Raw genomic sequence first — 24153 nt, forward strand, 5'->3', positions numbered from 1 at the left:
TATAAGATAAAGTATTCACATGTGGGTATAAATTACTACTAAAGGACAATAGGACACACAAGCGAGTATAAATGAGTCAACAGCTGAGTCATCTACTTTATGAAATTAAGATGACATATGTCATTGTTTTAAGATGGTCATACTATGGATCATTGAGCTTTGTTTTTTAATTTTAGGACCCCTTTAGGTATCAAAACTGCCTTCATACTTCCATACATTTTTTCTAACCGGTACCTGTCACCTTCAGACGAGTCACGGGTCGTAGAGCAAAACGGAAAACAACATCGTGTTCATGAGAATCGCCCCTTTCCATAGAGTTTTGTAGGTCAAATCGTTCGGATGCTTCAGACGTTTTCGTGAGAAGATCGATTTTCGGGTCTGACAAACACCGTTCTAGTTCTGACACATTTCACTGCAGATGCGGAAGTGCGATATATCGGTGGATGCGGTGGATTGAGAAGCATCCAATGCAAAAAAAACATTGATATCTCTAGATTAAATTGACAGATTTTGATGGGGATTATTTTATTATGTTACTTATGGCAAAAACTAAAGTAGGGTGGTTGGTCAGGGTTGATGAGTAGGTGTTTAACGCGAACATCTAGCAACGCAACGGTTGCAATTTCGAATCTTATCACGGACAACTTTAGCATTTTAGCTAATTAGCAACTTTCACATACGTACTACTTTTTAGCTACTTTGCAACTACTTAGCATGTCAGCTAACCCTTCCCCTAACCTTAACTATTTTAGCTAACCCTAACCTTAACCCTTTAACCTAACTCCTAAACTTAACCCTAACCTCTAAACCACATATGTCAGAGTCAAGGCCCGCGGGCCACATCCGGCCCGCGAGAAGGTTTTTTACGGCCCCTGGGATGATCTTGATTTATTATTAGAACCGGCCCGCAGACCGCAGCAAGCCGGCAGCCCGCAGATCTTTTACACGCACCAATACTACATTTCCCACAATGCAACGGTGACGCACCGAGCAGTAGGCTGCTTCATTTCAATATTTATTGGCACAGCAGTCGTCAGCATCACAGTAAAATTAACTTTCAGATACCCATCAAAAATGGCAAAACGGAAGGTGGACACTGAGAACCGGGGGTTTCAAACAAGGTGGGAGTCGGAGTATATGTTCACGGAGGTAGCTGGAAAACCTGTGTGTCTTCTGTGTGGAGAAAGTGTGGCGGTACTGAAAGAGTATAATCTGAGACGACATTATGAAACGAAACACGCGGACAAAAACAAGAATATGGACATGGAACAAAGGCTACAAAAGGCAGAGGAATTAAAACGAGGCCTCAAATCTCGACAGGCTCTGTTCAAAAAAGCCAAATCACAAGGCCAGGCTGCTGTCAAGGCCAGTTTTATTTTGGCAGAAGAGATCGCTAAATCAGCCCGGCCATTTACGGAGGGGGATTTCATCAAAAACTGCATGATTAAAGTTTGTGACGAAGTTTGCCCAGAAAAAAGGCAACTCTTTTTAAATGTGAGTCTGAGCAGAAACACCATTGCCGTAGGTTTTCAGTAGGTTCAATTAGGTTCACTAGACTATATGCGTCATTTAAAAATTTTTCAATGAACATTCGAACAGTCCGGCCCTCGGCTTGTAGCTAAATTTTTTATTTGGCCCTCCGTCCATTTGACTTTGACACCCCTGCTCTAAACCCTATCCTAGCTAACGTCAGCCACCTAGCTAGAATTCTTAGCATATCATGTTTTGCAGATTCGTAACATATTGTACGTTTTGAAACTAAGATATAATACATATTGCAATTCGTAACATATATGAAATGGGTGATGGACACCCACAAATTAATACATCTAAAAACCTGTTTTCGTTTTGTCATTATGGGGTTTTGTGTGTAGATTGATGAGGATTATTTTTTATTTCATCAATTTTAGAATAAAGCTGTAAGCAACAAAATGTAGAAAAAGTGAAGGGGTCTGAATACTTTCAGAATGCACTGTATGTATCTCTTGTTTTAATATGTTAAAATGCTATATATAGCACCCAGTGGACATTATAAAGGGACATATTATTTGTAATAAAACAATGGCCAGTTTGGGTCACAGTTGTATGCAGGTTTTTTGATGTTGTAAAAACAAACATAATAGGCTATGTCAGGCCCACGAATTCGTTGTGTTTTTTCAATACGGCCGGTGGGCTGATTGAGTGACACCCCTGGTTTAGAACAAACAATAGAAAGTACAAAGTAACCATAATACAATCTGCTAATGGAATTGTCCAGGTAGAATGTATAGGTGTTTGATATCATGTAATATCATTTCAAGTAAATACATCTGTTTAAAGGGTTTTAGGCACAAAATGGATAACATAGATAGAGCATATGCTGGTAGCGAACGTTCTATCAGTGCCTCTAGATATGACCACAATGTGTTCCATGATGAGTCACGACTGAGATGAAAAGGTAATAGAACCTTCCAGAAGGGAGAGCATCATCACGATCATGTCCTTCTGCAGGTCCAGCAGCTCCTTCAATAACTCAATCTGACTTGAATCCTGGGGGAGAGGAAACGAAAGCAACTTTGTGACACATCCTTCACCACATCAAAAAGGTTAGCGCAGCTCTCTGTCTGGGGCCAGTCCGCTGCTAATATCCCAGCATGGCATTTGGAGAGATCAAGGCCCTCTGAGAGCGCTAGGTCCCAGCCATCCATCAGCACACAGGCTAATGTCATTCTGTTGGGCCCAAGCAGATGGCTGGGAGGGGCTGACTCATTTTGGGCCTCCTTTGAGCCGGCTCACAGCACATAATAAATCTGAGGAGGGACTTTGATTAGCTTAATCAAAACGCGCCCAGCCGCCCTGTCAATCTGTCCACCTGCAAACAGCCCTGCCCCTCTGGACAACCCTGAGATAAACTAAGACGGTACGAGAGGTTTCATTCTGATCCCATCTGGGTTATTGGCTACAAAGCACATCTAAGGTGTCTGGCTGTGGGAGTGATGGATCACAGCCTTCATAACCTTTCAAATTAAGGCAGGGAGAAAAGCCTGTCAACTAGACATGCTGCAGAGTACATCTCTGAGCTAAGAGAGACCTCTAGTGGCAACACAGCAGATTGTTAAACTCTATCCACATATAGTTTGATGTTGCATCACATGAATCAGATTCTATTCAATTTCATATCTGATGACATAGATTGAATATTGGCTGAGTAAAAGTGAGTTGATTAGGAAATTGTACTGAGTTGTATTACCTGTGACAGCTTCATCTGCATATTGGCAAACACATGCAGGAATCCCACCACTGCATCCCATAGCCTGCTGTGTGCCAGACTCTGCTGGTTCCCAATACAAGGGCCCTGGCATCACAAAGAGAAGATCACTAAAGTCAGGACGATTGGATCACCATGATTAACCATACAACACATTCCTGTCTGTGAAGGCTAGTTTCTTCCAACCCAAGAGTCTTGTGTTACCTGTATGTACTCAGTGAGAGAGTTGAAAATCTGCTTGGCCACAGCCAGGGCTTTGGAGAAGTTCCGCTGGCCAGCCTCATCCATGATGTCTTTCCCAGAGTAGTACCAGTAAAAATCACTGATGGATTCCTAATATTGGACAAATCAACATGTAACACATGATACTGTAAACAGACATTACACAAAGCATATACAGAGTGAAGGTGGGGGATAGTATTTTACCTGCAGACGGAGCAGGTAGTCCACAGTGCTGATGATGATATTTACAGTGGTCGTGTTTCCTGTTTGAGTCCGCAGGAAGTTTTGGAAGTCTGAAGAAAGAGAAAGTGGTCAAATACCAATGAATGGTTGGAGGATCAGATAATGATATACATAGTAGATTGTGGGCAGTAAACAAATAATACGGATCTCTCAGAACTAAATGCACAAGTCACAGGTAGGCTAGAGTACCTTAACCAGTATTGAGGTAAGGTGTTCTAGAAAGTTTTGGACGTACCGTTGTTGTGTCCCTCACAGAGCAGTTGCAGAAACCTAAAGAGATCCTTAGTGAACTCATCGTTTTGCAGTACTTTGGAACCTGGACACAGGAGATGAGATTGACGACTGTCCCCTTTGGTTAGGAGGGGGCTAGAAATCAGGCAACCCCCTCAACCTGATCTAACACAAGCTTACACCATGGCTAGCATAACTTTCACTTCAATACAAAGCTGCTATCTAGTCCTCAAGCTCCTAGACTAGGAGACTTTGTCATGAAAGTATAGGCTCCCTCTGAGATATTCATATCACTTTCTTGATATACAGTACATACTGTATGCAGGGAATGATGTTCGGTATACAACTGCATGGCAGAGCTTTGTTGTTCTGTACTTCAGATCCAAGCAAAGCTTTGGGAATGTTATTCTTATTCCTGATTTACTTTATCAAGTAATATTGGTTAGTAGTATCAACATAAAAGAGACAGACAAGTTTCCACATAGACCACAAGCACTAACTTTGTATAGGAGGAGACCACAAGCACTAACTTTGTATGGCAGGAGAGAGAGTTAAGAGTCTGTCGGGGTCTGATGCTATGGATTGAACAATCTGACCATATGTCTTATTGGAGCATGCATGTGTTCCTTCAGATCAGTATTTTATTATTACATTCCAGACAGAGGGGAGGGAGAAGGGTTGGGAGCTGGACGGAGAGCAATCAGGATGGCAGCATTGCGAAATGAGTAGAATCTAAACCATGTATTTACCCCGCTCACTCACGTTGACTGCGACCGATGAGTTAAAATATGATAAGAAGAAACAAACAAAAAAAGCAGACATAAGCAAAGGAGAAGACATTGAGTTTCAATAAGAAGTAAGGAAGAAGAGATCTATATCGACATCACTTTAGGCGTTGGACATACAGTAGACATGCGGTTAAGAGTCTCAGGTAGGTCTACAGGTTCTGCTGCACAGTTTGGCAGGACTGGTGTTGGACAGGGGGTGAGAAACACTACAGGACTGCAGTCACCATCACTTATGCCTGGTTACATGAGGTTGGAATGAGCTGGAGTATCTAGGAGAACATAGCCATTTACTGTATGCACTCCATTAGATCCAACCGCTTCTATGGTGGGTGATCTATTGTGTATAGATCTGTTTTCTATCTCGTTGACAGACAGTGCTCAGATGTCACATGACTGAGGAACATACAGTAGCACAGGCTCATGAACACAGACACAATGACATACGTGACATGGAGATGAGCTTTTTCATCACAAACATAAGAGCGAATGTGGCGCGCTAATGCTGCACCATGTATCTGTAGTAGCCCTATCACAGGCCTTCTTCTAACATAACAAAGGCATGGGCCAATCATTAGCTGGTGGGTTGGACATCGGCTGACCAATCGTAATGACAGGTGGTGTATCCTTATGGACTGCTGTTATTGCTTGCTTATAAATATGAAGGAATAGCCTCCAGATGTAATCTTGACATGACCTCCATCACAAGGTTCAGTAAGTCTCCATTAATGAATTCAGTTTCTCTATGGACCGATTCAGAATTTACAACAAGGTGTTAATAGGAACACAGTGACCACTTGGTGTAGCACAAGCAGTAAAAGCAACCCACCAAAAATCATATTAGTTGAATAATGCAATTTTAGACAGGCTTTGTCTGTGAGCATTCACTGGTTGGCAATCAGAAGACAGGCAATTTATGACCCTGTGGGTGGGTGGGAGGAAGTGGGAGGGGTCAGATGAAATCAACATGGAGTCTTTAGAATTATATATTCGTTGTCTACTTAATATTTATATTTTATACTTGTTTATGGTTTTAGACATAACAAATCTGTACGGAGCATCATGGTTCAGCATTCGCCAATAGCACCAAGTAGACTTGACTCTCAAAGGTAAGAAAATAAATTGTTATCTTATTATCAAAACGCATCTACAATTACTTTTCATTAACACAAAACAATTCTAAGATATGCATGTATTTAATATATCAGAATTCAAATGTCATTCCTTTCTGACAGGAAAGAGAGATTACTGTGCATATGTCTGTCTGAGGTAGTCTAGTGATTCCCCTCACTTACTTGATCCTTCCTCCGTCACCATCCCAAGACCTTCCGCTTTGTTTTGCCTTTCGAATGCATTCAAATCCAGGACACTAATGAATTTGAAGGAAAGAGAGCCAATGTGGTTTATATCTTTTAACATGTATAGTTTTGCTCTGTTTGAATGTCAAACAGTCAAAGATTTGTTTGTGTGTTGTGATATCATTTTACCTGCAAGACTGCATGAGTCCTGACAAACTCTTGAAAAAGCCAGCATCTCCTTTTTCCTTCAGATAGTCAAGCATTTTCTACAAAAAAGGAAATACACAAAACAAATTGAGCTGTACAGTGCCACTGTACATACTGAAAAGATTGATATGGACCATAAATATTCTGATATACCTGCTGAACCAGTATGTTGCCTCCGTTGAGTATAGAGATGCCCAGCTTCAAGGTAAAGGTCACCATGGGCCCAAGCGTACCTAAAGAGGATAATCAGGGATCATATTGTGTGTGTGTGTGTGTGTGTGTGTGTGTGTGTGTATGTATGTATGTATGTATGTATGTATGTATGTATGTATGTATGTATGTATGTATGTATGTATGTATGTATGTATGTATGTATGTGTGTGTGTGTGTGTGTGTGTGTGTGTGTGTGTGTGTGTGTGTGTGTGTGTGTGTGTGTGTGTGTGTGTGTGTGTGTGTGTGTGTGTGTGTGTGTGTGTGTGTGTGTGTGTGTGTACCTTTGCTGGCGCTGATCATCTGTAACACCATCTCAGCAGCTCCTCTGTCATGCAGCCTGGCCTGCTGGTACAGAGTCTTCTGTTTCTCCATCTCTTTTTCCTAACAGGTCAACAAACATCATGTAAACACACACCATGTAAACAAACACAGCTCCTTACAAAACCATTGAAACTAGTCAAATCTAATATCTCGATGGGAGGTCCAAAACACCTCAAACGTTTTCTCTTTTCCTTCTTCATCTTCTTCTTCTTCATCTTCTGCACAACTCTAAAGACAAAAGTTTTGGTAGTCAGATCTCTGGTAACCTCTACATGACACTAAAGACATGTATCCAAAAGCAGATTCATATAGGCTTTGTACCTTTGCCATCATGTCTGCATACGCAATATACAAAGGATCCTCTTCCAAAGAACTGAATGGAAAAGCAGAATAAACATGTGTGAATGAACCTTACATAACTAAACAAATACACTCCATAATAAACACATCTCTCAGGTGCATGACTAAGAATAAATGTGACACAATTACTTGTGCTCGAGGGCCTCTCCCTGTGTGGGGAGAAATGCTGCAGTGTTTTAGTTCAATGCGACAGTTTATTAGCCAAGGGATACACCGGCAATATTACATAGCACAGATGGAGCTAGCAGCACGATGCCAGGTGCCTAGGTGTGTGTGTGTGTGTGTGTGTGTGTGTGTGTGTGTTTACCTTCGCTCAGTGAGCGCATTGCGACTGAAATGCAGGATGAGCTGATGAAGAGGGTCTGGCTGAATCTCTGCCTCCTCCTCTTCCTCCTCCTCCACCTTCAGTTGGGTCTTCTGCACAAACACCCAGCCACACATCAGAGTACCACCCTACCCTGAGACCCAATTACCTGTCATTACAGCAGTGCCCTTTACCCTCTGAGTGACGAAATGTGCCTACACTGAGTTGATACACATTTTAAAGATCACAATAACTTTACTTTGAATTAGTGAAATTGCAACAAATAAAGTTAGTTGTTCAAATTACACTGCAACACGCTTCAGGAATAACGGTTACCAAGGCCAATCTACTGGGCAAAAACTGGTTGAATCAACATTGTTTCCATGTGATTTCAACCCCAAAAATATATGTGATGACATTGAATCAATGTGGAAAACTGATTGGATTTGCAAAAAGTAAGGGTATGGTCTTTTTTTTCACCCAACGTTTAACCTTTAACCTAAATGACATTGTGAATTTTTTTGTTGATTGCACGTTCAATGCACATTAGTTGACAACTCAACAAAATGTGAATCAAAACTAGACGTTGAACTCACGTCTGTGCCCAGTGGGAAGGTATCAAGCAGAAATATGGATAAGTTACTATCCATATGCAGTTACCATTGCCATTATATAAAACAGTCTCCTCTGTACATCACTCACCTTAGAGACAACAAGGTGTACTTGATCAACAGAAGCAAATTGAAATGAAAGATGCAGAATGTGCAGTCAAACCCTGTCCCACCATGTTGCTTCATTACTAGTGTGATGGCCCATTGAATCACAGACTGAAAGCATTCCGGGTATGACACGCCACTCATCAGCAGACCATGCAGGCCCACACACAGGGACATACACACAGTACATTCAGATGGTACAGCAGTATCAAAGTTAGCGGTGTGAAGGTGTGTGTTCAGTAGAGATAAAGGGAGGAAGATGGAAGTTAAGCATGACTCTCCATGAGCCTGATCCATACTCTATAATACTTTATACTCATCTACCACTTTATCCCTGAGCACCACAGATACTCTCCCAATGAAGAGAGGCCACCAGGAAAGGATGGGGCAAAAATAGTGGTAGAGGGAATACTATTCCACATGGTCATCTATTTTAGGATGTAGCCACTTTCCCTACATTTTAAATCTATCATATTTGTAAAAAGGCTTATAAAGTGTTATAGAGTGTTTATAACCATTTTTCTTCATTGCTGTTTTGATAAATGTAGCAGGTTCTTACACAGGGCGGCATGGGGTTTTGAAGAATTTCAGAGATATCTCGAATCAAAGTTGTAAAGAAAGCAACCCTTACACGGACATTATATCTTAATTCTTTGATTACAACAAATTCCTCAAACGACATGACTATGACACTATACTTTGTCCATGCTGCAACAGAAAATTTATGAAGGATGCCACACCTTCCATAAATTTCACCAGTAAGCCGTAGCATCGTGGTTGGATGCTCTCTTACCCCTGTAGGAAGGGAAACAGCTCTAGAAACGGACAACGGTACAGTTACAGTACAGTACAGCCGGCACTGACATCCAGGGTGATGTCATGCGTGCCCACGTAGGCGTTTCAGTTTGCAAGGGACAGAGCCACACAGAGCCAGGGGCAGAACATGGATGACTGGCAGAACCCCTGCGGCACTTGGCGGGCATTGTACTGGCGAAGCGTTCGTGTTGTAGCACGGCCAGGTGAGGACGGAGAAAAGAGACTAGCCCCACAGAGAGAGCACAAAGAGAGGGCTGGGCACTGGGGTGGACAGGTACAGTACTTACTGCCAGGTCCTGCACTAGCTTCTCTTCAAAAGAGTACGTCTCTGTTTCTATCCATATTCTCTGATAGCCCAGGAGGAAGAGGTTAATAGAGCGATGCCTGGGGGGGTAGAGGGAGATTAGGAGGGTTAGCAGGGTGGACCAGGAGGAAGAGGAGAGGAGGGGGGTATTACGTTAAGAACGGTTAATACTGGTTAGTATAGGGCAGGGCTTCCCAAACTCTGTCCTGCTTTCCCCCTCCCCTGGGTGCACATTATGGTTTTTACCCAAGGAGCACACAGCTGATTCAAATAACCAACTCATCATCAAGCTTTGATTGTTTTAATCAGCTGTGTAATGCTAGGGCAAAAAACAAAAAGTGCACCCAGGGGGGGCCCCAGGACCGAGTTTGGGAAATCCTCATATAGGGCACTGGCAAATCCAACTGGTCACCATTGAGAAACACCTTGGAAGTTTGAACTGTACCCCCCCCATTTCATAAACCTTTCATGTATACACCAGTAAAAATGATCACAGGACATATTGATTCTAGCAACTTCTACAGTACACTGTAATGATTAAAGCTAAATAAAATATATGGTATATAAATTACAGCGACATCGGTACAGAAACCTATAACTTAGAAGAAAAAGCATTTGGTCAGAGTGAATATTTTAGTGATGAGTGTAGCTTTATAATAGGCGGACCAGTCAGAAAGCCTGCGGGATCACAGTATGAGAGTTATAGTTATAGTACAAACCATGGCTGGGAGGAGGGGGGAGGAACAGGTCACAAACGTTGTCTGAACATTACATTACCGTTAGCATGGAGAGCAGACTGTCATAGTCTGTGTTCTCATGCATTTTTTCGAGCCAATAGCGTCGGTAGGCGTTCAGGAAGTAATTATTACTTTTGTGCCTGAGGGGAGGTACAGTATAGTCATTCAGGAGAGAACAGAGAGAGGGTAAAGTAGCAGAGACAGAATAGTAGATATATTGTAAAAGGGTGGTAAGCCACTGTCACAAAGGGTACAGAGAGAGTTATGTGATAGTATTAGAGGTGGAAAGGAAAAGTACACTGACATTTCATCAAATGTCCTTAACATTTCTAGATTTACCCTGACTCAAAAGGCCAGTGCTTACTGATTACTCAACAATATGATGCAATGTCACATTCTCCAAAAAACAACAATAACTAGATGGAATTAATCATTTGGTGACGAGGAGAGACATGAGAGCACACATTAAAGATGGCCGCCCCCATGTCGGGCTCTTAATTGTTTTTCTCCCCACTGTCTCTCCTCCTGAGTCTCTGTGATTGAGTTACAGTGCAACAGGGCATGAAATTGCTAGTGTCCTTTTCTATTCCTTGATAACTGCCTGAGGCGAGACATTTGTCGTACAGATTAGGGGAGGGACGCTTCATATTAATACAGGGTCAGAGCCCAGGAAAGAGGGGCGAGACTCATGAGGCATAGAGAAAGAAATAGTGTAGGGTTGGAAATGAGAGAGAATGCTAAACTTAACACAGCCTGCTGCCTCCCAATACTGACATCAGCAGCTGGGGTATTCTATTGTAATATTTGACTATTCTATTGTAATATTTATGTTTGTAAAGGACTGACTACACAACATGTAGATGGTTGTGTGATACCTGGGCAGATTGTAGAGAGGAGCCATGCGGAAGCAGGCCACCACCGCACGCTTTCTCTGCTTGGACAGCAGCTTCTGCCACACACACTTCTTAGACCTCAACGGCTGTTCCACCTACATTGAATAAATGAAGACAAAATATGTAAGTTGTAATATAACATACGAAACAGGGTGTATGGTTTGGATCACAAATGTAACTACTATCAAGTTGAGTAAAGATCAGAGAAGCAGGACATAAAGCATCCAGGATATAGATCACAGCTTAAGGATCTATAACATGGATATAAGGGGCCCGGATAGAGAAGTGGATGTAGGCAGTAAGGGGGATGCATGGTGCAGCCAGCCACCGACCTGCTCCAGATGGAAGACTGCAGCTGATATGCTCTGGACTCTGAACACTGTCCTCTCAGGGTCTGGAGGCCCCTCGTTCTTCACCATCACATCCTTATAAAGGTTCAGCTGCCACCTCACTGCAGGGTCGTCTGACTGGGGGTGGGTTAGTACAGTGTAGGAGTTAGAAAACATCACAGATTTTTGATAGAGTTGCTAGTTTTATGGATTACAATAATGCCATAATATACAGCTCACCTTTTCTTGAAGGTGCAAATTTTGCCGCACATGGTCCTTCACTTCATCATCTGTGTCCTTCTGTTGAGCAAAACATAAAAAACAATTAGATACACCGTCATCAGGTAGTGTGTGGCCAGTGATACCTGATCCTCAATCAGCATGGGTCCATGTGGGCTAGACAGGCCCTCTCACCAGGAGGTAACGTGTCTTGGCCAGGGAGATGAGCTCCTGGTCCCCGGGGGTGCACATGTTGAGTCCCATGGGCAGCATCTTCTTCAGGGCAGCCACGATCAGGGATGTCTGGATGGAGTAGAACTCTCCTCGCTTCCTCTTATGCTTCCTCTCCTGGTCCTGACCCCCTGACTGTTACCAGGACGGAATGACACATTAATAATTTCACCTGGCACTCACTGAAAAATGGCACTCTATTGACACTCTATTTTCTATATAGTTCACTACTTTTGTGTGCAAGTTGTGCACTGTATAGGGAATAGGATGCCATTTTGTAATATATCAGATGGGCCACACCCTTTTTATAAATAGCCAATGCAGTCACTTTCTAAATTGCTACCTTGTTCTAACTGTGCTTATTTCACAGTGGGAGCACAGCACACTGCACACCAAATGCTGAATTAAACCTATGGGTAGCAGAGGGAACTAAGGCATTGTTCCATCGCTGGCGGCTGAAAATATGTGCCCATGAAGCATTTCAAATGTAGCTATAGCCTGAAAGCAGCATTCGCCCACAGTTTGCCTGTACCCATACGGTGAGGTGTTATAAAAAAAGGACTGCACTGAGAAGCTGGCACACAGAAGACACTCATATTCAACTCAGCAAGAGAGAAAGAAACACCATTAACTGTATGGATGCACACACACACACACACACACACACACACACACACACACACACACACACACACACACACACACACACACACACACACACACACACACACACACACACACACACACACACACACACACACACACACACACACACACCCGCCCAGTACGGGAGCTGAGTGACACAGGCTGACTACAACACTCACGCCGCGTGCACGAGCGTTGCAAAATACATTTAGAAATCTATATTATTAAATTATTGCACCCACACTGCCCGCGCGCGCCAACGATCGTCTACGTTGCCAAGGGCTAAAATAGAAGTCAGTTCAGATCGCGCTGAAAGTCCTGCCTCTCCCATCTCCTCATTGGTTTATAGAAGCAGGTACCCACGTGCCATCTCCTCATTGGTTATACCCACGTGGGTGACTGAAAGACGAACGAGGTCGGTGGCGGTAATGCACCTAATTTATGAAAGTTGCCAATCGTAATATAAAGTCAAGAGAAGAAAAAGCCTAGAAGGAGGAGAGATGACTAGAAACGATTCGATTGACCGTTTGTGTGGATTAATTGTCGGAGTAGAAGACCTTGTGCATTTCAGGTAAAATAACAACTTAATGTTTATATCCCAGGACAAATTAGCTAGCAACAGCAAGCTAGCAAAATAGGACAAATTAGCTAGCAAGTGCAAGCTAGCTAGCTAAATTGCCATAAAGGTTTAATGCTTTTCGACCTGTCCCCAAATTAATGTAATTGGTTCAGAGTTTGTTTTGATATTTTAACCTGCTTGTCGTGATCGCGTTTGGTGTGGGGGGATTTTTTTTTGTTTATGCACAATGGCGCACGTGCGCAGCCGGTTTGGGTTCCGTGTAATAGAGACAGCCAGTGGGAGGTAGGTGCCACACACACCAGCGCAGGATATCCATCACCCAGAAACACCAATGACGTGATCATGTTATTTGTCATGGGCGTGTTGACTCTCAATAACAGAGCTGGGACATGTTCGGCCCATAAGGGAATGAGAAACGCTCGTTATGATGGCAAGCAGGGCTGATGGAGGGGTGATAAGCGCTAATGATTGGCTGGTGTAATGTGTTAACAGCAAGGCAGGGCAGACTATTGTGGTCCCGTGTGGCTCAGTTGGTAGAGCATGGCGCTTCCAGTGAATTAAGTGTACAAGCAGACAGGATTTAAAAAATTAAACTATCAACAAATCTATTCCCTGTACCTGAGGAGGTGACATGGCTTCTGTTTGTGAGGGAATATTAGTTGTGTTGTTTGGCCACGGGGGATATGAGTGTTAGGGTTGCTGGAGCAGGGAGAGAGAAAGAGCTGAATCTGCAGAATGGAGCACAGTAACAAGGCTCAGCTGGAATGTGCTGACAGATAGCAGCAGGAGGTTGGACTGAGGTTAGCTGGGTTAGGATGTGAACATACATGACCACAGGGGTTGCAGAGTGCTCCAAGTTATAGTAGTAGAGCACTCCAGCAGTGGGAATATGCTGTACTGTTTTGCAGGGGTGCAACTTTCACTGAAATTGCATTTTTGTCCCCCCCCAGTTTTATCATTGGAATGTGATACAACACAAGGCAATATTGTGCTTTAGGACCTTGCAGATTCCTCAGTCAGGTAGGCTGAGGGAGTGTTTATTCGACTGGATAAACTTCTAAAAGCAAAGTTGCGCCCCTGCTGTTTTGTTTGTCTCAGAAAGCAGCCACATATTAATAAGCCCTACCTTTGACATCTTCGTCTTGCTATCACCAGTCAGGAATGACAGGTTGTTGATTTCATTCTGAACCACAAAGTTCTGCTCTTCCCTTTTGAAGTTCTGAGGAAAGAGCAAATCCAATGTACATGATGAAGACACCTTCTGCTTTGCTCATTTCTCAATCTAAAATGTACTATCTATTGTAATCGCTAGTTTGTCCATTGTTGATAAGGAGAAATCGTACATGTGATTTGCACCAGAGGATGAAGATCTCAGCCACCATTCTGAAGAGTTCATTGGAGTCAGCGTCTGGTTCTTTCAGCCACCTGGACCTGCAGGAGAAAGGAGAGAGAGGAGATGATTATTATATATAATATACACTCACCAGCCAGTTTATTAGGTACATCCATTTAGTACCCGGTCCGGTGCGACCCCCCCCCCCCCCCCATTGCCTCCAGAACAGCCTGAATGTTTCGGGCATGGATTCCACAAGTCGGAAACATTCCACAGGGATGTTGGTCCATGCTGAGGCGATGGCATCACACAGTTTCTGCAGATTGGACGGCGGTACACCACCGCCACCAGCCTGTATTGTTGACACCAGGCAGGATGGGTCCATGGACTCATGGACTTTGCCTACGCCAAATCCTGACTCCGCCATCAGCATGCATGATGCAACAGGAACCGGGATTTGTTGGACCAGGTGATGTTTTTCCACTACTTAATTGTCCAGTGTTGGTGATCGCGCACCCACTTGAGCCGCTTCTTGTTTTTAGCTGGTAGGAGTGGAACTCGGTCATCTGCTGCAATAGCTCATCCGTGACAAGGATTGACGAGTTGTGTCGTTCTGCACACCACTGCGCCGTTATTTGTCTGTTTGTGGCCAGCCTCTTAGCTTACACGATTCTTACCATTCTCCTTCGAGCTGTTCTCGCCCACAGGACTGCCGCTGACTGGAAGCTTGTTGTTTGTCACACTGTTCTCGCCCACAGGACTGCCGCTGACTGGAAGCTTGTTGTTTGTCACACTGTTCTCGCCCACAGGACTGCCGCTGACTGGAAGCTTGTTGTTTGTCACACTGTTCTCGCCCACAGGACTGCCGCTGACTAGAAGCTTGTTGTTTGTCACACTGTTCTCGCCCACAGGACTGCCGCTGACTAGAAGCTTGTTGTTTGTCACACTGTTCTCGCCCACAGGACTGCCGCTGACTGGAAGCTTGTTGTTTGTCACACTGTTCTCGCCCACAGGACTGCCGCTGACTGGAAGCTTGTTGTTTGTCACACTGTTCTCGCCCACAGAACTTCCACTGACTGGAAGCTTTTTGTTTGTCACACTGTTCTCGGGAAACCCTAGACACTGTCGTGTGTGAAAAGGGGGGGGGCGTTTTGCCCATTCTAACATACTTTTTCCAACCTACACTGTGAATGTTTAAATGATGTATTCAATATAGACAAGAAAAATACAATAATTTGTGTGTTATTAGTTTAAGCACACTATTGTTGTGACTTAGATGAAGATGAAAATGTGATGACAAATTTATGCAGAAATCCAGGTAATTCCAAAGGGTTCACATACTTTTTCTTGCCACTGTACGTACACACACAACCAGTCAAAAGTTTAGACACACCTACTCATTCAAGGATTTTTCTTTATTCTACATTGTAGAATAATAGTGAAGACATCAAAACTATGAAATAACACATATGGAATCATGTAGTAACCGATAAAGTGTTAAACAAATCAAAATCTATTTTATATTTGATATTCTTCAAAGTAGCCACCCTTTGCCTTGATGACAGCTTGGCATTCTCTCAACCAGCTTCACCTGGAAGGCATTTCCAACAGTCTTGAAGGAGTTCCCACATATACTAAACACTTGTTGGCTGCTTTTTCTTCACTCTGCGCTCCAACTCATCCCAAACCATCTCAATTGGGTTGAGGTCAGGTGATTGTGGAGACCAGGTCATCTGATGCACTACTCAATCACGCTCCTTCTTTGAGGTGTTGGGTCATTGTCCTGTTAAAAAACAAATGAGAGTCCCACTAAGCATAAAACCAGATGGGATGGCGTATAGCTGCAGAATGCTGTGGTAGCCATGCTGGTTAAGTGTGCCTTGAACTCTAAATAAATCATTGACAGTGTCAACAGCAAAGCACCATCACACCTCCTCCTCCATGCTTCACGGTGGGAACCACACATGCGGAGATCATCTGTTCATTTGTGTTGTGATGTGGTTGTGTTGTGGTTTCTTTGCAGCAATTTGACCATGAAGGCCTGATTCACACAGTCTCCTCTGAACAGTTGATGTTGAGATGTGTCTGTTACTTGAACTCTGTGAAGCATTTATTTGGGCTGCAATTTTTTAAACTGGTAACTCTAATGAACTTATCCTTTGCAGCAGAGGCAACTCTAGGTCTTCCTTTCCTGTGGCAGTCCTCATGAGAGCCAGTTTCATCATAGCGCTTGATGGTTTTTGCAACTGCACTTGAAAGTTCTTGAAATGATCCGGATTGAGTGACCTTCATGTCTTAACTTCTTTGTGATAGGGGGCAGCATTTGCACTTTTGGATGAATAGCGTGCCCATAGTGAACTGCCTCCTACTCTGTCCCAGATGCTAATATATGCATATTATTATTACTATTGGATATAAACCACTCTGAAGTTTCTAAAACTGTTTGAATGATGTCTGTGAGTATAACAGAACTCATATGGCAGGCAAAAACATGAGAAAAAAATCCAAACAGGAAGTGAGAATTCTGAGGCTGGTCGATGTTCAACTCATTTCCTATTCAATTCCCTGTAAGATATGGATCTGTTTGCACTTCCTACGCCTTCCACTAGATGTCAACAGTCAGTAGAACATGAAATGAAGCTTATACTGTGATGTTGAGCCGGATGGGAGGTGTTTCAGTCATTGGTCTGGCAGAATGCCAGTACCTGGTCACGCGCGTTCCAAATGATATCGTCTTGCTTTCAATTACTTCTTGAGACACAAAGGAATTCTCCGGTTGGAACGTTATTGGATAGTTATGATAACAACATCCTGAATATTGATTCTCTACTTAGTTTGACCAGTTTATTCGATCTGTAATATAACTTTTTGAAGTTTTCGTGCACTAAGCGAGCTAGCAAAAGTAGCTACTTAGACATAAGTAAATGGACATTATCGAACAAAACAACGATTTATTGTGGAACTAGGATTCCTGGGAATGCATTCTGATGAAGATCATCAAAGGTAAGGGAATATTTATGATGTAATTTCGTATTTCTGTTGACTCCAACATGGCGGAGAAATGTTGTTATATCTGAGCGCCGTCTCAGATTATTGCATGGTGTGCTTTTTCCGTAAAGTTTTTTTGAAATCTGACACAGCGGTTGTATTAAGAACAAGTGTATCTTTAATTCTATGTAAAACATGTATCTTTCATCAAAGTGTATGATGAGTATTCCTGTTATTAGATGTGGCTCTCTGCAATTTCTCCGGATATTTTGGAGGCATTTCTGAACATGGCGCCAATGTAAACTAAGATTTTTGGATATAAATATGCACATTATCAAACAAAACATACATGTACTGTGTAACATGATGTCCTATGAGTGTCATCTGATGAAGATCATGAAAGGTTAGTGATTAATTGTATCTCTATTTCTACTTTTTGTTACTCCTATCTTTGGCTGGGAAAATGGCTGTGTTTTTCTGTGGCTATGTACTGACCTAACATAATCGTTTGGTGTGCTTTCGCCGTAAGTCCTTTTTGAAATCAGACATGTTGGCTGGATTCACAACATGTGTAGCTGTAATTTGGTGTCTTTCATGTGTGATTTCATGAAAGATTGATTTTTATAGTAATATATTTGAATTTGGCGGGCTGCATTTTTTCTGGCTTTTGGCCAAGCGGGATGTTAACGTCCCACATATCCCAGAGAAGTTAAAGTAATGATGGACTGTCGTTTCTCGTTGCTTATTTGAGCTGTTCTTGCCATAATATGGATGTGGTCTTTTACCAAATAGGGCTATCTTCTGTACACCACCCCTACCTTGTCACAACACAACTGATTGGCTCAAATGCATTACGAAAGAAAGAAATTGCACAAATTAGCTTTTAAAAAAGGCACACCTGTTAATTGAAATGCATTCCAGGTGACTACCACATGAAGCTGGTTTAGAGAATGCCAAGTGTGTGCAAAGCTGTCATCAAGGCAAAGGATGGCTACTTTGAAGAACCTCAAATCTATTTAGATTTTTTAAACACTTTTTTGGTTACTACATGATTCCATATGTGTCATTTCATAGTTTTGATGTCTTCACTATTATTCTACAATGTAGAAAATAGTAAAAATAAAGAAACTCTTGAATGAGTAGGTGTGTCCAAACTTTTGACTGGTACTGAATATGTATATAATAAATTATAAGAGATGAACAAACATCAATATAATATCCTCTGCTCCACAGCCTTGCCCCCAAACCAGTGTAGTCTTGAATTACAATAGGTCCTATGGTACTGATGTAACACAACCACATCATCTCATCTCACTCCACTGTAAACAACTCAATTAGCAGGCTCACCTGTTATTGTCTACGTAATGGATGAGCATCGGGTAGAAGGCGTAGAGGTCTCTGCAGAGCACAGCGAACTCATCCAGGATGAGGAGCTCAGCCTCCTGGGTATCTCCCTTACTGTCAGCTTTCAGTAGCTCCTCCTCCGTCACCACCTTCACTGTCTTCTTCTTCAGCTTCTCCAGCGTAGGCAGGAAGTGACTCTTCAACAGAACAGCCCTGGCCTTACTGATGATAGGCTGGGCGTACACTGCACCCACAGAAGTCATAGTGAGAAACACATTGTCAGTTGTTTTTCTTAGAAATTAAAAATAAAACAAAACAAAAGCACTCTTGCTAGGAATGCAAAAGACAATCTTTTGTCAGTCTATGGATCATCTGATCAGTACTGTATACAAATATGCAAATTGTTTTTCCCTCAAAAGCAGTATGTTTCCTAAAGCTCCAACCCACTGTGACAGACTGCTGTACACTCCCACACAGTAATGCAACCCAACTAACCTGCGATCCTCTTCATCCAGGAGGCCTCGTCGATGCCCAGGTTGCTGTTGAGGATCTTCAGGATGTTTCCCAGGATGAGGCTGAGGTGTTCTGAGGTGACGGTGGTGGAGAAGACACTGCCCCCGCTGTGCGGAGACGCCTGGTTCTCTGGGCCCTTCTCCCACCAGTAGGACAGGTAGTTACACAGCATGGGCAGCACCACCTCGATGACGTGGGGCATCTCTGTGTAGCGCGCCCCAGACTCAGACATGTCGTTGATGTCCTTCATCAGGACGTCTAGACGAGGCATCTCCGGACACATCTCCTCCACCACGTCTGGCATGCCTAGGACTACACAAACACAAACACAACACAAACATAACCACGACACAACACACATGATAAGCAAACAACCATTTAATGCAGTATTACGGTATACAGCATCATAATAGTGTGGAACTCACTGGCGCGTTCGCGGGCAGTCTTGGTGTTGAACACAGAGCAGGGGTTGTGTTTGTTGAGCAGAGGCTCCAGGAAGGCCACAGGCATGGCGCCTGCCAGGGTGGCCAGACACTCCCCCAGGGCCGGCAGCTGCCTGCAGGGGAGAAGAAGAGACAGACACAGATTTATACTATCTGTGATGTGATAGCAGTCTCATATCAATATGTAAATAATACTACCTTTCCACGTAGATGTTTTTTCCAGTCCCGAGTGCATACAGGCTGGTCAGGATACGATAGCATGACACTTGGACATCATCCACTGAAAACACAAAGCAGAAAGCGTGTTTACATTGATATGCACAGCGTCAGCGACATGATTTAAAGCGCAGTGCTCCACTCCTCCCGTCTCCTACAGCTGTAGGTCTTGCTGTGGTCACTCACAGAGCAGGTCCACTCCAAAGTGGTGCTGGGTGATGTGTTCAAACAGGGCAGTGAGGATGGGCAGTAGTGCCACCGTGGTGTAGTTAATGTTCTGGGACACGCCCTTCATCTGTGAGCGGGAGTGGGTGAACTTCCCCAACTTCAGGTTCTCAAAGGTCTTCTCCAGGTCCTCCGCTGCGTTCTCGAAGAACGTCCTTAACCCCGCCTTCACCAGCTCTGAGCCAGACTTCATCACCGTCCTGTCAGAGGGAAGGGGTTAATAATGATGGAGGAGTGTGTAGTCTGTCATTGTTGCCATTTTTGCACACAATAACCACACAATGTCCCCATGTGGGATATTAAAGTTAGTGTTTTTGAGAACAATAATTTCCGTATGATTGAAGAGTTCCCAAAGGACAGGTTCATTTTCGTACAGAGAGCTCCCAAGGGACTGTGATTTGAGCTCCCATCTGACCTTGAATATTTACAGTGCATGATTTATACAGTAAATTATGTAAATATCTAGATTCAAGGGAAGGTTGTCAGTGTAGGTATGTGCAGAAATATTACACCCCCCCAAAACGGTTTGATACATTAAGCAGATTAGATTAGTCAATATTTTGTCAAGTATATTGTGACTTGTCGTAATGTTTTTTGATTCTGTGTTGAATCTCCCACAGGAAGGGAGGTGAAAGACAAAGCCTATGGGCAGGCACAGTACAGTAACTACATCCTCAGTATCAACATCATGTTTAATGCATTGCTATTTTAACCTCCGTTTTTAGAACTGTTGCCTGAACCACACATTGGTTCTGAAGAACACTAGGAGCCCAGAGCTGGCTACAGTACATGTTGTCTATGCATGCTAAGTGTACTTGTATAAATGCCCGTGGGAGTTTTTTCTCTTAATGTCAATGATTCCAAGATGGCATGAATAACACAAACTGGTGAGTATAAACATGTTGTAATGTAAGTAATGTAATGTTGTATAGGTTAGACATGAGGTGGCCTCTTTCCCAATGACATGTGCTGTAAAATTGCTACGTAACAGACCTCTTTCAAACCTTTGATTTAATTTCAAACTCTGTGGATGTATATTGTGACATAGGACTATAGGACTGAGCTCCACCCACCTGGTGTCCAGTGTGTGGGCCAGGATGTGGAGACAGCTCACCATGGTGGTGGAGTCACTCCCTACAGGAGAACACAGTACAGCGATTAGCACACATATCACACACTAAGTCATTCATGAAAGCAATTTAAAAAAGCGCTGAATCAGCTCCTTACCGAAGAGGGAAATCCTGTGTCTGACAAGAGCTGCCAGTATACAGAACAGGCTGGAAAAAAGAGAAAGAGAAAGAACGAAAGCAGGGAGGTTAAAGGGTAAGAGGTGGAAAAGATGACAAGATGAAGGGAGTATTAAGAGAAGAGTAGGTAAGTAGCATACACAGGTAGTGAGAAAGTGTAACTCGCTGCAGGATAGTGAGATGGTAGTGTACCGACCTGGTGACCATCTCCTTCTCCTTATTAGATGCATAGCCGCTGCTGCTCAGGTTCTTACTGGGAGAAGACAGGAAGTAGAGACAGTGGTTCTTGAAGTACTGGTCTATCAGAGGGAGGAGGACCTAAAGGCAAAAAAAACATTTTAGGAGATGTGTGACAATCTTTGTGCAATCTCATCTACTGCATTTAAATGTTCATTTGTTTCACAGATTCACAATATTCTCACTTTGGCGAAAAACTTGATTTCTTGCTCATGAGGTGACTTGTCTGTCTTACCACTGGTAGCCATGGCCTCTGAAATGACAAGGTCAAAGGTCAATAAAGAGAAGACTGAGGCAGCATTGTCCATAACAGACAAAAGGTAGAGGAGCATTCAAAGACATGGATATGAACGTTAAGTAGGCTCTTACCAAGGTGGGCAATGAACTCCTGGGCTGAGTTCACATACTTGAGGAGCTTCTTGAGGAACTTGTAGGCAAACCTCTTCTCCATGGAGGAAGAGTCCTGCTCCATATCCTTCAGACATCTACAACACAAAAGGAAGGGAATGATGAAGTGTAATTATGTCACACCAACACACATCAATGTCTTCGGTCTTGACTGAAGGTGTCTTTAGTTTTCACACCCACACATGCACCCACACACGCACTCACTGACCTGGTGATAGCATAGCCATTGATCTGTAGGAAGCGGAACAGGTCCTGGGCCTTCTCTTTGTCCCGGGCCTTCTCTTTGGCAGTCAGGGTGTCATAGGGCACTAGCAGAGGGTGAGTTGCCCCACCTGGAACCACAAACAACAACACTGAAACAAAGAGAATCAATAAATCTCACATTTACTCTGACTACATTCCTCTGGCTCCTCCATCTCAAAGTGATTGAAGAGTATTATAGAATCACCTCTAATTCCAAGGTCATTCTTTTTCTTCTTAGCCCAGATGTTGTGATAATTCTCAGCCACAACCTCCATCATGCCCTTGAGCAAAGAGAACATCTGTTAATTAAATAACATATTCACAGCCTAGTCATAAGCAAAATAGTTATTTACAGCTACAAATTAACAACTGAGGTTCACTCACCTGTAACTCTCTAGACAGAACCACATTGCTGGTGTCTATTGGTGTTGGGTTGAAACCGTTACCCTGCCAAAATACAACATGAAAAACGAAGTCAAAAGAAACATTGAACATCCGACTCAGCAGTCCTGGTATATACAGCACTAGGAGGAGCGGGCCATCAGACTGAGTACCTGAGAGGAGGACTGGGAGATCTTCCGCATCTTCTCACTCTCCCGTAGGGACATGGTCTCTCCATCCTTGGTCCTGTCAATGTTCCAGCCCATAGCCAGCATGCTCTTTAGAGTCTCCCTCACCGGCAACCTGTGGATCTCCTTCTCCTGAGGACAACAGGAGTTAACACAGCACACAGACACGGATACACACACCAAGAGTTAACAATCAGTTAGGAGGTCACTAGTCCTCACATTAGCACATGCTGTAGTTGAAATTCAAACCCTATGCTGTGTAATGCTGCAATGAACTACACCTTCTCTGTAAGGCCTTTGTAGGTCCTGAGCTGAGGGTGAGTCTTGGCCTTCTCATCTATACAGTCTCCGTACTTCCATCCCAACATCACCTGAAGTGCAGAGACAAGTATGACCCTTCTACAGAGCTGATATTACATTTGACCAGCTAGTTCTTCAACCATAAATAAAAACAAATAGGATAGAGTGAGCAACCCTGAAACAAGCCTCATAGTATTCCTTCCAAGGGAGTACTAGAAAGCCTTTATAAAATACAGTGCCAAAGCATTTTATTCTTAATCTTTATGCCCTGCAATAAAGAATTGATTCCTGGTGTCATTTTGCAGCATCAAATTCACGTTACCATGGTAGAGGAGCTCATCTTTGGCCTACCTTCTCGGCTGACCATTTGTCATGGGAATGCTCAGCATATTTGTTGGCAACATTTTCCAGTTTCTCTGGAAGAGATATGCTGTAAAGACAGAGTAAAAATTACTCACTGCAGGTATAAATCTGGAGCATCCAAAATAATGCATACTGGAATAAAGCATATGCAAATGCACAGTCAAAGTATATAAAGGCACTGCAGATTACATAACATAAATTTTGTGCATAATTTCAAGTGGCACCAATGAATAAAAAGCTATTCAATTACAAGTCAGAGTGGTATCACTTTATTTAAATTGTCCTTAATTTGCTCGGACAGTCACCCTGTACACTAGTCTCTGATGGCCACTCACTTGGCTGTGCTGATGGGTTTGGGGTCGAAGTTGCCCTGAGCATCCACAGACACAGGCTTCTCCAGGGTGGTGCTGATGGTGGAGTCTATGTAGTCAGGCGGTAAGGCCCCAGATATGGCACTCAGACAGGGCATGGCCATCTTAAAGAGATCTGCATCGTACTTCTGCTGGGAGACAGTGTGTGATTAGTGAATTATCAAAGAAAGCTACACTGAGGTCTCAATAAGGCTAATCTAGTGACTAGAGACTGCAGGAATGGCTAGAGGATACAAAAGATGCTTAATGCAGAGTCATTCCAGTTAGTGGCGCAGCGGTCTAAGGCACTGCATCTCCGTGCAATAGGCGTCACTACATTCCCTGGTTCGAATCCAGATTGTATCATATCTGGCTGTGATTGGGAGTCCCATACGGCGGCGCACAATCGGCCCAGCGTCATCTGGGTTTGGCCGGGGTTGGCCGAATGTGTTCTTAACTGACTTGCCTAGTTA

General features: G+C 43.3%; 1 protein-coding gene across 1 annotated transcript in view; it reads right to left on the reverse strand.

The window, feature by feature from the left end:
* LOC120023630 (ryanodine receptor 3-like) overlaps positions 1 to 24153 on the reverse strand; it is a 190862-nt gene that overhangs the window by 16619 nt on the left and 150090 nt on the right. Inside the window, exons 50-86 of the mRNA XM_038967675.1 lie at positions 23666 to 23829; positions 23319 to 23397; positions 22949 to 23038; positions 22653 to 22799; positions 22483 to 22545; positions 22304 to 22379; positions 22064 to 22187; positions 21817 to 21932; positions 21633 to 21700; positions 21407 to 21528; positions 21191 to 21240; positions 21037 to 21097; positions 19925 to 20163; positions 19721 to 19802; positions 19505 to 19635; positions 19062 to 19391; positions 18570 to 18810; positions 14245 to 14332; positions 14028 to 14120; positions 11641 to 11811; positions 11467 to 11526; positions 11230 to 11364; positions 10880 to 10992; positions 9251 to 9347; positions 7435 to 7544; positions 7089 to 7140; positions 6939 to 6995; positions 6728 to 6827; positions 6387 to 6466; positions 6216 to 6292; positions 6024 to 6097; positions 4693 to 4710; positions 3948 to 4028; positions 3674 to 3762; positions 3452 to 3580; positions 3230 to 3334; positions 2448 to 2529 (exon numbers count right to left, since the gene is read on the reverse strand). Coding sequence (XP_038823603.1) covers positions 2448 to 2529; positions 3230 to 3334; positions 3452 to 3580; positions 3674 to 3762; positions 3948 to 4028; positions 4693 to 4710; positions 6024 to 6097; positions 6216 to 6292; positions 6387 to 6466; positions 6728 to 6827; positions 6939 to 6995; positions 7089 to 7140; positions 7435 to 7544; positions 9251 to 9347; positions 10880 to 10992; positions 11230 to 11364; positions 11467 to 11526; positions 11641 to 11811; positions 14028 to 14120; positions 14245 to 14332; positions 18570 to 18810; positions 19062 to 19391; positions 19505 to 19635; positions 19721 to 19802; positions 19925 to 20163; positions 21037 to 21097; positions 21191 to 21240; positions 21407 to 21528; positions 21633 to 21700; positions 21817 to 21932; positions 22064 to 22187; positions 22304 to 22379; positions 22483 to 22545; positions 22653 to 22799; positions 22949 to 23038; positions 23319 to 23397; positions 23666 to 23829 — 3994 coding nt within the window. The remainder of the gene's footprint in view (positions 1 to 2447; positions 2530 to 3229; positions 3335 to 3451; positions 3581 to 3673; positions 3763 to 3947; positions 4029 to 4692; positions 4711 to 6023; positions 6098 to 6215; positions 6293 to 6386; positions 6467 to 6727; positions 6828 to 6938; positions 6996 to 7088; positions 7141 to 7434; positions 7545 to 9250; positions 9348 to 10879; positions 10993 to 11229; positions 11365 to 11466; positions 11527 to 11640; positions 11812 to 14027; positions 14121 to 14244; positions 14333 to 18569; positions 18811 to 19061; positions 19392 to 19504; positions 19636 to 19720; positions 19803 to 19924; positions 20164 to 21036; positions 21098 to 21190; positions 21241 to 21406; positions 21529 to 21632; positions 21701 to 21816; positions 21933 to 22063; positions 22188 to 22303; positions 22380 to 22482; positions 22546 to 22652; positions 22800 to 22948; positions 23039 to 23318; positions 23398 to 23665; positions 23830 to 24153) is intronic.

This window comes from Salvelinus namaycush, chromosome 28 (genome assembly GCF_016432855.1).
Source record: "Salvelinus namaycush isolate Seneca chromosome 28, SaNama_1.0, whole genome shotgun sequence".
Lineage (NCBI taxonomy): Eukaryota > Metazoa > Chordata > Actinopteri > Salmoniformes > Salmonidae > Salvelinus > Salvelinus namaycush.